Source organism: Leucopleurus acutus (genome assembly GCF_964270905.1).
Source record: "Leucopleurus acutus genome assembly, chromosome: 8".
Classification (NCBI taxonomy): Eukaryota; Metazoa; Chordata; class Mammalia; order Artiodactyla; family Delphinidae; genus Leucopleurus; species Leucopleurus acutus.
The window spans coordinates 40263800-40279747 of NC_139151.1; the positions used below are offsets into that span (position 1 = coordinate 40263800).

The 15948-nt window shown below is 44.6% G+C and overlaps 1 protein-coding gene across 1 annotated transcript in view; it reads left to right on the forward strand.

The window, feature by feature from the left end:
* Positions 1 to 15440, forward strand: part of VSTM5 (V-set and transmembrane domain containing 5) — a gene marked incomplete at both ends in the record, with an annotated part of 28472 nt that extends 13032 nt beyond the window's left edge. Inside the window, 3 exons of the mRNA XM_082843740.1 lie at positions 14688 to 15014; positions 15126 to 15266; positions 15397 to 15440. Of these exons, the coding sequence (XP_082699866.1) occupies positions 14688 to 15014; positions 15126 to 15266; positions 15397 to 15440 (512 nt within the window). The remainder of the gene's footprint in view (positions 1 to 14687; positions 15015 to 15125; positions 15267 to 15396) is intronic.
* Between the last annotated feature and the right edge of the window lie 508 nt (positions 15441 to 15948).

Here is a 15948-nt window from a genome sequence, read left to right on the forward strand (position 1 = left end):
AGTGATGTGCTATTTTGGGAAACATAAAAGAAGTGAAAAACTCCACCTCTATACTCAAATTGCCTTATCTTATTAGAGGCAGCTGTGGAGCAGTGAAAGGAGAGTTGGGTTCCAGTCTCAGCTCTGATTTTCTACTTGTCAGGGATTTGGACACTTAGAGTGTGACTCAGCCCCAGTTTCCTCATTTTTTTTTAAATGAATAGATATACTGCTGGCTTAATAAGATTTTGATTATAAAACATTCTGATCACCAGCTATCTTTTTTTTTAAACTGAAGTATAGTTGATGTACAGTATTAGTTTCAGGTATATAACATTCAAAACTTTTATTGATTATAATCCAGTTATAGTTTAAAATATTGGCTCTATTCCCTGTGCTGTACAATATATCCTTGTAGCTTATTTATTTTATATACAGTACTTTGTATCTCTTAATCCCCTACCCCTATTTTGCCCCTCCCCCTTCCCTCTTCCCACTGGTAACCACTAGTTTGTTCTCTGTATCTGTGAGTGTTTCTGTGTTGTTATATTCACTAGTTTTATTTTTTAGATTCCACTTATAAGTGATACCATACAGTATTTGTCTTTCTCTATCTGACTTATTTCACTGAGCATAATACCCTCTAAGTCCATCCATGTTGTTGCAAGTGGCAAAATTTCATTCTTTTTTATGGCTAATGTTCAATATAAACTATATATTTATACCACATTTTCTTTATCCATTCATCTGTTGATGGACACTTAGGTTGCTTCCATATCTTGGCTATTATAAATAATGCTGCTATGAACATTGGGTGCATATACCTTTTCAAGTTATTGTCATTGTTTTCTTTGGATATATACCCAGGAGTGAAATTTCTGGATCATATGGTAGTTCTATTTTTAGTTTTTTGAGGAACCGCCATAGTGTTTTCCACAGTGGCTGCACCACTTGACGTTCCTGCCAACAGTGTCCAACTGTTCCCTTTTCTCCACATCCTCACCAACATTTGTTATTTGTAGTTTTTGATGATGGCCGTTTGACAGGTGTGAGGTGATAGCTCATTGTGGGTTTTTTTTAATATATATGTATTTATGTATTATTGTTTCTTTTAAATAATTTATTTATTTTTGTCTGCGTTGGGTCTTCGTTGCTGCACGCAGGCTTTCTCTAGTTGCGGCGAGCGGGGTCTCCTCTTCGTTGCAGTGCGTGGGCTTCTCATTGCAGAGACTTCTCTTGTTGCAGAGCATGGGCTCTAGGAACCTGGGCTTCAGTAGTTGTGGCACGTGGGCTCAGTAGTTGTGGCTCACGGGCTCTAGAGCACAGGCTCAGTAGTTGTGGCGCATGGGCTTAGTTGCTCCGCAGCATGTGGGATCTTCCCAGACCAGGGCTCAAACCCGTGTCCCCTGCATTGGCAGGCGGATTCTTAACCACTGTGCCACCAGGGAAGTCCTCACTGTGGTTTTGATTTACATTTCCCTGATTAACCATGTTGAGCATATTTTCATGGGCCTATTGGCCTTCTGTGTGTCTTCTTTGGAAAAATGTCTATTTAACTCTTCTGCCCATTTCTTAATTTGGCTGTTTGGGTTTTTTTTATAGTGAGTTGTATGAGCTGTTTATATATTTTGAATATTAACCCCTTATTGGTTATATCATTTGCAAATATTTTCTCCCATTCAGGTGTTTGTGTGTTTTTGTGGGGTTTTTTTGTCAATGGTTTCCTTTGCTGTGCAAAAGCTATTAAGTTTACTTAGATCCTGTTTGTTTATTTTTGCTTTTGTTTCCTTTACCTTAGAAGACAGATCAAAGAGATGTTGCTATGTTTTATGTCAAATAGTGTTCTGCCTATGTTTTCTTCCAGGAATTTTACAGTTTCAGGTCTTACATTTAGGTCTTTAATCCATTTTGAGTTTATTTTTGTGTATGGTGTAAGAAAATGTTCTGATTTCATTCTTTTACATGTAACTGTTCAGTTTTCCCAGCACTGTTTATTGAAGAGACTGTCTTTCCTCCACTGTGTATACTTGCCTCCTTTATCATAGATTAATTGACCATAGGTGCATGGGTTTATTTCTGAGCTCTCTATTCAGTTCCATTCATCTTTGTGTCTGTTTTTGTGCCAGTACAATGCTGTTTTGATTACTGTAGCTTTGTAGTATAGTCTGAAGTCAGGGAGCATGATACCTCCAGTTTTTTTCTTCTTTCTCAAGATTGTTTTGGCTATTTGGGGTCTTTTGTATTTCCATACAAATTTTAAAATTATTTGTTATAGTTCTGAGAAAATTGCCATTGTTTTGATAGGGATGCATTGAATCTGTAGATAACCTTGGCTACTTCGGACATTTTAACAGTATTAATTCTTTCAATCCATCTTACCATGGTATATCTTCCCATCTGTTTGGGTTGTCTTCAGTTTCATTGAAGACAACAGTGTCTTATAGTTTTCAGAGTACAGGTGTTTTACCTCCTTAGGTAGGTTTATTCCTAGGTATTTTATTCTTTTTGATGTGATGGCAAATGGGATTGTTTCCTTAATTTTTCTACCAGATAGTTTGTTTTAGTGTATAGAAATGCAATAGATTTCTGTATATTAATTTTGTATCCTGCAACTTTACCAAATTAATTAATGAGCTTTATAGGTTTTTGCTGGTATCTTTAGGATTTTCTTTGTATATTATCATGCATAGTATCATGCAAGCAGTGACAATTTTATTTCTTCCTTTCCAATTTGGATGCCTTTTATTTCTTTTTCTTCTCTGATTGCTGTTGCTAGGACTTACAATACTATGTTGAATAAACGTGGCAAGAGTGGGAATCCTTGTCTTGTTCCTGATCTTAGAGGAAATGCTTTTAGCTTTTCACCATTGACTATGATGTTAGCTGTAGGTTCGTTATATATGACCTTTATTTTGTTGAGGTATGTTCCCTCTATGCCCACTTTCTGGAGTTTTATAATAAATGGATGTTGAATTTTGTCAAAAGCTTTTCTGCATCTGTTGAGATGAGCATATGGTTTTTATTCTTCAGTTTATTAATGTGACATATCATATTGATTTTCTAATGTTGAACTGTTCTTGCATCCCTGGTATAAATCACACTTGATCACGGTGTATGATTGTTTTAATGTATTGTTGGATTCGGTTTGCTAGTATTTTTAAAAATTTATTTATTTTTATTTTTTTGGCTGCGTTGGGTCTTCATTGCTGCATGCGGACCTTCTCCAGTTGCGGCAAGCGGGAGCTACTCTTTGTTGTGGTGTGCAGGCTTCTCATTGTGGTGGCTTCTCTTGTTGAGGAGCCCGGGCTGTAGGTGTGCAGTCTTCAGTAGCTGTGGCTCATGGGCTGTAGAGTGCAGGCTCAGTAGTTGTGACACATGGGCTTAGTTGCTCTGTGGCTTGTGGGATCTTCCTGGACCAGGGCTCAAACCCATGTCCCCTGCATTGGCAGGTGGATTCTTCACCACTGTGCCACCAGGGAAGCCCCTGTTTGCTAGTATTTTGTTGAGGATTTTACCTCTATGTTCATCAGTGATATTGGCCTGTGTTTTCTTTTTTTGTGATATCTTTGCCTGGTTTTGGTATCAGGGTGATGCTAGCCTAGTAGATGAGTTTGGAAGAGTTCCTTCATCTGCAATTTTTTGGAATAGTTTCAGAAGGATAGGTGTTAATTCTTCTCTAAATGTGTGGCAGAACTCACCTGTGAAGCCATCTGATCCTGGAATTTTGTTTGTTGGGAGTTTTTAAAATTACTGATTCAACTTCATTACTGTTAATTACTCTGTGGATATATTTCTTCTTGCTTCAGTCTTGGGAGATTGTATGTTTCTAAGAATTTGTCCATTTCTTCTAGGTTGTCCATTTTATTGGTATAAAGTTATTAGTAGTAATCTCTTATGAGCCTTTGTATTTCTGTAGTGTCAATTGTAACTTCTTTTTCATTTCTGACCTTATTGATTTGGGCCCTTTCTGTTTTTTTCTTGATGAGTCTATCTAATGGTTTATCAATTTTGTTTATCTTTTCAAAGAACCAGCTCTTAGTTTCATTGATTTTTTTCTATTTTTTTAAATCTCTATTTATTTCTGCTCTGATCTTTATGATTTCTTTCCTTCTAATTTTGGTTTTTTTGTTGTTCTTCTTTTTCTAGTTCCTTTAGGTATAAGGTTAGGTTGTTATTTGAGTTTTGTTTTGTTTGTTTCCTGAGGTAAGTTTGTATTGCTATAAACTTCCCTCTTAGAACTGCCTTTGCTGCAACGCATAGATTTTGGATCACTGTGTTTTCTTTGTCTCCAAGTATTTTTTTTATTTCTTCTTTGATTTCTTTACTGACCCATTGTTTGTTTCATAGCACATTGCTTAGCCTCCATGTTTTCGTGGTTTTTGCAGTGTTTTTCCCTTATAGTTGATTTCTAGTCTCATAGCATTGTAGCCAGAAAAGATAGTTGATATGATTTCACTTTTCTTAAATTTACTGAGACTTGTTTTGTGGCCTAGCATGTGATCTATCCTGGAGAATGTTCCATGTGCACTTAAAAAGAATGTGTATTCTGCTACTTTGGGGTGGAATATTCTTTATATATCTATTAAGTGCCTCTGGTCTAATGTGTCATTTAAGGCCAGTATTTCCTTATTGATTTTCTGTCTGGATGATCTGTCCATTGATGTAGTGGGGTGTTAAAGTCCCCTACTCTTATTGTGGTACTGTCAATTTATGCCTTTATGTCTGTTAATATTTGTTTTATGTATTTAGGTGCTCCTATTTTGGGTGCATATATTTAGTGATCAAATAAGTAAGTACCTGTGAAGCAAAAAGCATGGGTCCTTAACCCCAGTCCCCTGCCTGTCTCACAGGTTGAGATAGTGCCTGTGAAGTACTTTGTCAATTGTGTATATGTGAATTACTAACATTATCAAATGTGAAAAATCTGGGACTCTGACCCAGTCTTGGCATTCATTTTATTTGTTGTTTTCCTTTAAGTAATTCAAAACTCACTAAAATATTCTAACTGATCAAAAGGATATAAAATGAAATGTAAAGCTTTCTTCCACCCCAGACACACAGTCCCCTCCCCAAAGACAACCATGGCACCTGATTTTTAGAATACCCTTTGGGAGATGTTCTGTGCATTTTATGGATAAATGTGCAGATCTCTGTGTGTGTGCGCACACGCATATATACATATCATTAGTTTATTCAAATGGAAACAGTCTCTGCACACTGTTCCGCTCTGTGCTTTTTCATTATTTTTGAGATCATCTAATATCAATGCATATAGATCTACCTCATTTTAAAAGTGCCGCTGTAGTATTCCCAAGTATGAATATTGATAATTTATTTAACCAGTTCTGACTTAATAAGAGATATATATTTGATCTCTGCTCCTGATTCCTGACACAGAGCTCCTAAAAAACCTAGTAATTTCCTGGGTGATAGCAGCAATAGGACCATCTTTTGTTATAATATTTGGTCTTAGTCCCTGGTTCCAGACACATAAGCTTCTAAGACCCTTGGATTCTCCAGAGTGATGAGTGGGTTTTTTTGGGGGGTTTTTTGTTTTTTTTTTGCAGTACACGGGCCTCTCACTGTCGTGGCCTCTCCCGTTGAGGAGCACAGGCTCCGGACACACAGGCTCAGTGGCCATGGCTCACAGGCCCAGCCACTCCGCGGCATGTGGGATCTTCCCAGACCGGGGCACGAACCCATGTCCCCTGCATTGGCAGGCAGACGCTCAACCACTGCGCCACCAGGGAAGCCCAATGAGTGTTTTTTCGATTGTTAATGATGTGACTCTTAGAAGATGAGGGCTCGTTTGCAGAGAAACCAACCATGTGATTAGAAAGTTGTAATTTTAGCCCCATCCCAGGAAGGGAGAAGGGCTGGGGATTGAGTTAATCACCAATTGCCAATGATTTAATCATGCCTATGTCATGGGATCTCCCCAAAAAACCCTAACTGAAGGGAGTTGGGAGAGCTTCTGGGCTGCTGAACACATGGAGGTGTTGGGAGGGCAGTGTGGCCCAAGAGGACATGGGGGCTCCACGCTCCTTCCAACATACCTTGCCCTGTGGCATCTCTTCCATGTGGCTGTTCCTGAGTTGTATCCCTTATAATAAAGTGCTCATAGTAAGTAAAGTGCTTTCCTGAGTTCTGTGAACTGTTCTAGCAAATTATCAAACCTGAAGAGGGTGTCATGGGAACCTCCAATTTATACCCAGTTGGTCAGAAGTATAGGAAGCCTGGACTTGTGATTGGTGTCTGAAATGGGGAGCAGTCTTGTGAGACTGAGCCCTTAACCTGTGGAGTCTGCACTAGCTTCAGGTAGTAAGTGTCAGAAGTGTTCCTTGTGGAGTAAGAAACAGCTTTCCTTTACCTATGAACACATAGGTCGTCACCAGTCTTTTGCTACTGCAATTGACTATGCTGTGCTTCAGTGACAATGTGTACACTTATAACTTTGCATCTATGTGCCCTTATTACTTGTGGGATAAGTTCCTAAAAGTAGCATTTCTGGGTCAAGAGGTATGTGCTATTTAATATTTCTATAGGTTTCAACATGTTGCCCTTCAAGCAGAATATACCCATTTATAATCTCCACAGTAATGATTGGGTATAACTTCTGCACACTCGTGGCAACATAATGTTATCAAACTTTCTCATTGTTCCCTGTCTGATAGCAGCCAAGTCATTCAGCTTTCCCAGCCCGGGTTTCACTGAGCTGTGATTAATGTGTATGACAGCTAGTACTTAACAAGTGTTACCAGTAGAAACGGTGTCTCTTGCTATTTTGGAGTGATTTTTCTGGTTGGGGTACAAGTACAGGAACCCGATGAAGGAAAGCAGCCTGCCAGCCTCGATCTAAACCTGCATCTGTCCATTTTGTTTGGGTTTGGCTGATATCTGGGTGACTTCCCAAGGCCATTATATGGCAATATGGGGGAGGGGGAGGAGCTCCCTCAGGGAGGAGCTGAGCTCTTTGGTCTCTGAGTAATCAGGCACCAGGAGGGGGAATTACTACCTGAGCTAACAGGAGAGATAGGTACCCTGTAAACTGTATGCAAGTGTCGGTCATCAACACTAGTCATGGCATCTAAACCTGAAAGCCATTATTTGGGGTTTCTGTGTTGACCCCTCATGAAGCTGTGTGTCGGAAATTCCAGGCTCGCTTGTTTCAGGAATGGCAGAAGTTAGGCAGGGACATGGATATACTAGTTGCAGCTTAAAACCATCCCATTTCTCCTCCTAGCTATTTGACTCTCAGCAAACTTGGGGCTGGGAAAGGGGTCTTGCCAGCTCTCCCTCAGCCAGACCTGTTGCCCCCTCAACTCAATACACATCCAACCCCTTACTTTCCTGATCTCTCCAAATGGGCAGCAGTTCAACAGGCAGGACATGCATATTTGTTTATTTTATTTATTAAAGGAATTTTGCCTTTTTAAAAAATTATTTATTTATGGCTGTGTTGGGTCTTCGTTTCTGTGCGAGGGCTTTCTCTAGTTGCGGCAAGCGGGGGCCACTCCTCATCGCGGTACACGGGCCTCTCACTATCGTGGCCTCTCTTGTTGCGGAGCACAGGCTCCAGACACGCAGGCTCAGTAATTGTGGCTCACGGGGCTAGTTGCTCCGCGGCATGTGGGATCTTCCCAGACCAGGGCTCGAACCCACGTTCCCTGCATTGGCAGGTAGGTTCTCAACCACTGCGCCACCAGGGAAGCCCTGTTTGTTCTTTATTCATTCTTTCATACAGGCATGTCGTGAGCACCTATGAAGTGCCAGACCTGTGCTGGACACTGGTGTTTCTGAGATGAATCGGAAATGAGTTCTCCCAGCAAAGATCTCACAGTCTAGGGCAGATCTGCCACGCACCTGTGTGCTTCCTGCTGCTCCCACCACCCCGTCTCCCCAGTCCAGGCCAGAGACTGGCCCAGGTCTGGCCACACTCAGCACCTTAGGCTGTTCCCACCTGTTTGGGCTCCAGCCATGAGCTCTCCTGAAGGTGCATAGGACAAGCACATGCGGTGAGCCCAGGGCCGTGCAGGTGAGGTGTGTAGATGATAAAACTGTGAATTCTGCTGCCAGATTGCCCTTCCTGAAGCCCAGTTTAGAGCATGCCATGCTTCTACTTGAATGCCATCCTAGGGCCTCACTGCCCGCGGATAATTCCTTCGGTTGATACCCAGCCTGTGACAGATTCCTCATGGTATAGCCCATCTTTGTTTCTTACTCACCAGGTCCCAAACATGAGGATCCATCATGCTCCTCTAGGTGGGCTCATTTCTTTCTTAGCTGGGATTGCCCTTCCTCCCTTTCAAAATCTTATTCTTCGGGCTTCTCTGGTGGCGCAGTGGTTGAGAGTCCGCCTGCTGATGCAGGGGACACGGGTTCGTGCCCCGGTCTGGGAAGATCCCACATGCCGCGGAGCAGCTGGGCCCGTGAGCCATGGCCGCTGAGCCTGCGCGTCCGGAGCCTGTGCTCCGCAACGGGAGAGGCCACAACAGTGAGAGGCCCGCGTACCGCAAAAAAAAAAAAAAAAAAAAAATCTTATTCTTCAAGCCTCAACTGTAATGATGTCTTCCCCATTCCCCAGCTCCTGCAAACATCCTGGCTTATTATCGGGACAGTTGAAGAATACCCCGATTTCCATCTCTACTCAGCCACTTACTGTGACATTGCACGAACTACCTAACCTCAGTGGCTTGACCTTGCTCCTCTCTAAAACGGGGGTGATGATATACTCTTCACCAGGCCAGTGCCCACGAGCCAGTGCCCTGCCATGGAGGAAGCGTGGCGAGTGTGGGGCTGGGCTCAATCCCTGGTGGGCGGTCCCCACTAAAAAAGGGATGCGGTGAGATTGCTGACTCATGCGAGATGTGTTCGGAAGCCAAAGGGTTAAGGGAAGAAGGGCTTTTGTCCTCTCTGTCTACCCAGAGCTGGCTGTCTCTACACCCCCACTGTGGAGCCCCCTTGGGTGCCTCAGAAATCAGCTGTTGTCTACCTTAGCGTTTTCTCTTTGCTCTTCAACGTTTCTTTGAGTCTCAGATGGGGTGACCAGCTGTCCTGTTTTGCCCATGACTGTCCTGATCTTAGCACTGAAACTCTTGAATCCTGGGAAGACTCTCGGCCCTGGGCAAACCGTGAGGGTTGGTCACCTGAGGCTGGTGACACACTGATGGAGAGGGGTGAGCAGTGGGGACTGCAGCTCCTGGACGGGTACCTTGTGCTCAGCCCCGCTGGGCCTTACATGTGTTGTATCACCTCATCCTCACAGCCCTCCTCCTGAGGTTTCCCAGTCCTCATTCCACCGCGGAGGAAGCCGGGGCTCTCAGCAGTGAAGGCGCCGTCTCTAGGTCTCGACAGCTAAGAGGTCCCCAGGGTGAACCTGTGTGGATCCTCCCACATCAGGTATCTCCACCGCACCTCACTGCACCTGGAATAACCCTTTTGTGATGTGACTCATCACTTCACCAACCTGCTCCAGTACTTCTGAATTAGGACCCCTAAACTAGGCTTTCTGACTTCTAGTTTAGTTGCCTACGGTCTCGATAAGGATGCTGATGACGATGGTGCTTGTTTCCCGGTTCTCATCTGATGATCACACTGGCTGGATAAGTGGCTTTCCAGATAAGTGAGATGAAAATGAGTTGTCCTGGGACTTCCCAGGTGACGCAGTGGTGAAGAATCTGCCTGCCAATGCAGGGGACACGGGTTCGAGCGCTGGTCGGGGAAGATCCCACATGCCGCGGAGCAACTAAGCCCGTGCGCCACAATTACGGAAGCCTGCGCACCTAGAGCCCGTGCTCCGCAACAAGAGAAGCCACCGCAATGAGAAGCCCGTGCACCGCAACAAAGAGTAGCCCCCGCTCGCTGCAACTAGAGAAAGCCTGCGCAGCAACGAAGACCCAACGCAACCAAAAAATAATAATAATAATAAACTAATTAATTTTAAAAAATGAGTTGTCTTGATTAAGGTGTATCCTCCATGGCAGGCAATATCTGTCTCCCCTTTAATTGATACTGTTGTCCCCCCAAATTGTGGTATGAACAGTATTAACCTTTATTGTGATTTCAGGAAATATATCCTTCTTAAATAATACATTTTTAAAAGCAGCAAAGTGCTACCTCTGTAATTTACTTGTAAGAAAAGGAGTAAGGATTACTCCTCTTAGATTAGATTAGAGTATTAGATTCCAACCTGTTGCTCAGTAGCTGGCTTCACCTGCCTGGTACTTTCTCTTTGAATAGTTCCCAAGGGGTGTCACCAGCTCTAGGAAATCAGGCTTTCCAGAAGCCCCTTGGTTCAGGTTCCAGTGACTTCTGCCCTGCTAATGTCTTCAGTTACGTGACCTCTTCCTTAAAGGAAGCATTTACATCTTTCTGGGAAATTGGTAGAATTTAGTTTTTCTCTTCTCTCCACATAGAATTCAAGTAAAGATGAAAAGCAAGGTAAATTTTAAACTTTAAACTTTGCTCACCAGATATCTTGGTCTAATCAGGAGAACTTTAAATGATTTTTAAAACATTGTCTTATTATCAATTTAATCAATGTGAAAATGCAAAATGATATAAATGTATAACTTGGAAAATTTCTGGTGCCGTCCAATCTCTAACGGATAATCCCTGTTAATATAGCATGTATTACTCCAACACTTTTCCATACTAAATATATACATATTAGCACATAGTTACACAAATGTAAGTAAGATCATAGCATATTGTTTTATTTTTTTAATTTTTTTTGCGATACGCGGGCCTCTCACTGTTGTGGCTTCTCCCGTTGCGGAGCACAGGCTCCGGACGTGCAGGCTCAGCGGCCATGGCTCACGGGCCCAGCCGCTCCGCGGCATGTGGGATCCTCCCGGACCGGGGCACGAACCCGTGTCCCCTGCATTGGCAGGCGGACTCTCAACCACTGCGCTACCAGGGAAGCTCTATAAATTTATTTTTTAACTGAGTAACACGTCATAGACATCTTCCCTTGTCTGCACAAAGTTCATTCTTGTTCAGGGCTGCCTGGCATCCATTGTACACGTAAAATCTAATTTATTGCACCAACCTCCTTGAGTAGAACATTTGAGCCAGGTCTGACTATTGGCCTAGCCACTAAGTTTCTCTGGACTTGTTCGGGAATGATTTTAGCATGAGGTGCAGGAGTGGTTACTCGTTAATTCAACTTTTTAAACAGTTGACAAGCAGTTTGCCTTTAAACTCTTGGAACTGTTCATGTTCCATCTTTGCCATAGACCATTTATTCCTACTTCTATGTGTCAGGAAGAAGAGGAACTCTTTGTTCCTAAAACCTAGTTAAATGCCTGATTAATTTGTCAGATTAGGAAGAGGGTTTTCTAGTCAAAAGAAAATATAGAAGCTAACAAGGACCAGTTGGGCAGCTTCCAGCTGTGTCAGCATCTGAGAAACTTGGGCATGTTATTTTTGTTTTTCAGTTTTGCCATTTCTTGGGACAAAATAACTGAAAGGCTCAAAATGGAGGTCCCTAAGGCTATTAAAAGGGCTGCTACTCTCCCAGGAGACTGGTCTGTCAGTAACCTTGACTAACATGGTTAACACAGGATGTACATGTAATACAAATAGTTGATGATCGAGATTTGTCATTAGTTCTAAGTATGGTTTTCCAAATCTTACGGTAATCATAATCCCAGCTGCTCATATGTGAGGTCAGGGAAATCAGAAAATATAGATAAATAGATGATAGATCAGTAGTCACCAAGTAGAGTGGAAAAACTGTGGGTTTTGAAACAGACAGAACTGCATGCAAATCCCACCTTTGCCATTTCCTAGCTACATGGGCATGTTGCTGACTCCTGTAAAAAATAAAAGAGAAGGATTTTAAAATACATAATAAATAGATAATAAAGCAATGGACACATAAAGCCTTAAGTAAATTACAGTTCTCTTTGCTACGTGTGTATAAGCTTTTAGATGTGCCTAATTTTTCAAACCACCCAAGCAGCAACATTTCTATCAGATCGGCTCATTCACTATTCATATTCATTATTCACTAATGAATAATTAGTCATTCACTTATTCATTCAACAAATGTTTATTGGCCAATCACTATGTGTCAGGCATTGTGCTGGGTACAGGGAACACTGAGATGAAGAAAGCACCTAATTCCTGCCCTCCAAGAGCTGACCTGGAACTTGACCTCTGTTTTCTACCTGAGAGAGAGAGAGAGAAAAAGCAAATGTGACACAATGTTAATAATTGGTGAGTTTAGGAGAGGGTATATAGATGTCAATTGTACTTGGCTTTCAATCTTTCTGTGAGTTTAACATTTTTTAAAATAGGGTTGGGGAGAAAATATTTTTCTGTTACGTGGCAGCTGTAATTTTTTTTTTTTGGCCGTGACGGTTCTTAGCTGCAGCATGCGGGATCTTCATTGCGGCATTCAGGATCTTTCGTTGAGGCGCACAGGCTTCTCTCTAGTTGTGCTGTGCAGGCTCAGCTGTTGCGGCACACGGGCTGTCTAGTTGTGACGTGTGGGCTCCAGAGTGAGCGGGCTCGGTAGTTGTGGCGCACAGGCTTAGTTGCCCCATGGCATATGGGACGTTAGTTCCCCGACCAGGGATTGAACCTGTGTCCCCTGCATTGCAAGGTAAATTCTTAACCATTGGACCACCAGGGAAGTTCCAGCAGCTATAACGCTTGAAAGCCATTATTACCTCCCAGTTTTTCAGCATGGAACTTATTGGATTATCTCCAGCCACTTAGCCGAGCCTTAGGAGAGGGATGGTAATGGGATATCCTGGGGATGGGAGAGGACAATGAGAAAAGTCTGGAAAAGTAACAGGCGTGGTTACCTGGAGCCACACAGCAGGGGCCCAGGGGCAACTGGGCACCCAAAGGGTGAGGGGCTAAACAGGAAGTAGAAGTGGAAACAGAGGCATGGGCTGCAGCTTGAATCCTGCCCTATTCACTATCCAGTCTCCAGCCAGCCCTGACCGTTCTCTGTGTGGGGAGGGTGGAGGTGGAGGGAATTTGTCACATTCTGTACCCTTAACTGCCAACCACTGACCTTTGACTTGAGCATAGAGGTTAAATATCTGACCCTTGGAGTCAGCAGCCCTTGTGTGAATCTCAGCCTTGCAGGGTCAACCTGGACAAGCTACTTAATCCTGTTGACACTGAAGTTTCTTATATCCTTGATGGAATTGTAGTGGGTTGTGTGGCACTTTAATGACGTGGCGTGTGTAAAGCAGTTAGCGCAGGGCCTGTGCATGGTACCTACTTAATAAAATATTTCATGACATAGATTATCTTAGCCAGTGGCTCTGCTGTTCATCTACACACTCGTGCAGAAATCTCGGCTTGATGCCTCTTTGCCTCGCCCACTGCCACAGCTAGTTATCAGCACGTTCTGTCCTCTTTACTTCCAACTGCATCCTAAATCAGACCACCTTTCACTGTCTCCAAGGCTATGTCTCCATCTCCTATCTAGTCTCTGCGGCAGCCACCTGACTGCCTCCACTGTGGCCCCCTCACCCCCAGATGCTCTCCACAGCGGATTTTCTCAAGCTTAATGGAGAATGTCACCTTCCCACCTAAGCCTTCCTATGGCTTCCCATCGCCCTTGAGTAAAACCCACCCCTGACTCTCACGTCTTGACCCAAGTCCTGCCTAGCTCTCCAGCCTTGTCTCCTGAACTCGCCCCATGGCTCCCTGCATCCTGCGTTTTGGCCTTCTTTCTGTCCCTCAGACATACCAGTTCACTCTCACCTCACTCTCTGTAGTTGTTCCTTCTGCCTGAAGCGTGTGTCTTCACGTGGCTACCTCCTCGACCTCCCTGTCGTTTGGGTCCCGGTTCATTTCCTCAGCGAGGTCCTCTCTGACCATCCTGTCTCATGCTGTGTACCACCTCCTTCCCCACCCACCACTAGTACCCTATTTTATTATCTTTAAAGCACTTGTTATCTAAAATGATCTCATGTGTTTATTTAACCCTTGTGTGTCTCCCTCATACAATGGAAGCTCTAGGGAATAGTGAATAGTAACCATGTGTTTTGTTCACTGTCCTAGCTTGGGCTGCCTTAACAAAATACCACAGACTGGGGGCCTTAAGCAACAGAAATTTATTTTCGCACAGTTTGGGGGCTGCAAAGTCCAAGATCAAGGTTCTGGCAGGGTTTGGTTTCCGAGGAGAACTCTCTTCCTGGCTTGTAGACAGCTGCTTTCCCACTGTGACCTCAAATGGTCCTTTCTCCATATGAGCTCATGGAGAGAGAATGAGAGAGAGAGAGACTTTTCTTATGAAGACACCAATCCAGGGGACTTCCCTGGCTGTCCAGTGGTTAAGACTCCACGCTTCCAATGAAGGGGACTCAGGTTTGATCCCTGGTTGAGGAACTAAGATCCCACATGCCATTCGGCACGGCAGGAAAAAAAAAAAGACATCCAACTGGAGCAGGGCCCCACCCTTATGACCTCATTTAACCCTAATTACTTCCTTAGAGACCCATCTCCAAATACAGCCACACTGGGGGGTTCGGGCTTCAACATAGAAAATGGGGGGGGGGCGGATACAAACATTCAGTCCATGACATTCACCATTGCAGCATCAGCATTGGAACCTAGAAGAGAGCCTGGCATGTGATAGGCACTCAGTAAGTGCGTGCTAAATAAATGAATGTGTTACAGAAGTTCACTTCACTGTGAGTCCATGTGAGTGGTGCCAAGTCTAGTACTCCATCCCGCAGGTCAGGGGGTGTCCCTGTACATTCCCCAGGCAGCCATCAATGCCACGGTGGAAGAGGACATCCTGCTGTCAGTTGCATACTCCTGCCACGGCATCCCCACTATCGAATGGAAGTATACGTCCAACTGGGGAGTGCAGAAGATCGTGGAGTGGAAGCCAGGGACTCAGGCCAACATCTCCCAAAGCCACAAGGACAGGGTCTGCACCTTCGACAACGGCTCCATCCAGCTCTTCAGTGTGGGTGTGAGGGATTCCGGCTACTACGTCATCACGGTGACCGAGCGCCTGGGGAGCAGTCAGTTTGGCACCATCGTGCTGCATGTGTCGGGTAAGACACCCCCAGGGGCCCCGGCGCCTCTCAGAACTGTGAGTGTGCGGAGCCCGACTTCACGATATTAAAAGAGACGTTATCTCCCCCTCCCCTCCCCCCGCCCCGTAGAGATCCTCTATGAAGACCTCCACTTTGTCGCTGTCTTCCTTGTTCTTCTCGCTGCCGTGGCTGCAGTGTTAATCAGCCTCATGTGGGTTTGTAATAAGTGTGCGTATAAATTCCAGAGGAAGAGAAGACACAAGCTCAAAGGTAATTCTCTGGGCCTTGTGATAATCGATTCATGGCTTGGATGGCCAAAGGTGGCCCTTGTCATCTTGTTCTCACCAAGAAACCACCCCCGGCCGATTGGCAACTCATGGATGTGTCTTTTGCTTTGCAGAAAGCACAACGGAGGAGATCGAGCTGCAAGATGTGGAGTGTTAGCCAAGGCTGGGCCCAGTTACATTCCTACCTCAAGAGGAAAACGTTATCTCCCAACGAAAGGAGCAAACAGGCCAGTCCACCCCGAGCCTCTTGTGCCACATACTGGTTCCTGATGGGACAGCTGGATGTTGGCTGGACTCTGGATTGGACGAAGGGAGTTCCAGTGGCATGGAGTTCAAAGAGGAGAGGGGTGGAGGCTCTGAGCCAGAGCTGTGCTTGGCCGCGGCTCCCGGGCCATGCGGACGCATCAGCGGTGACCCCGTGCAGGCCCTGGCTGCTTCCTCACTACGCTCTGCTCTGGCGGGGTGATGGCCACTGGAGGGGTCCCCGTACCAGAGGCCAGAGTATTTCCGGATCACGTGTGCAGCCAGCACCACAACAAGCTCTCTGTGCTCCGGTCTTCTCTGCCTGTGGCCTCCTCCAGCCCGTTGCTGTGGGAGCTATTGTGAGAGCTGAGGCATTAGAGCACCTGCTCAGAGCAGGGGAAGGACCCCCCGCCCCCCACTCC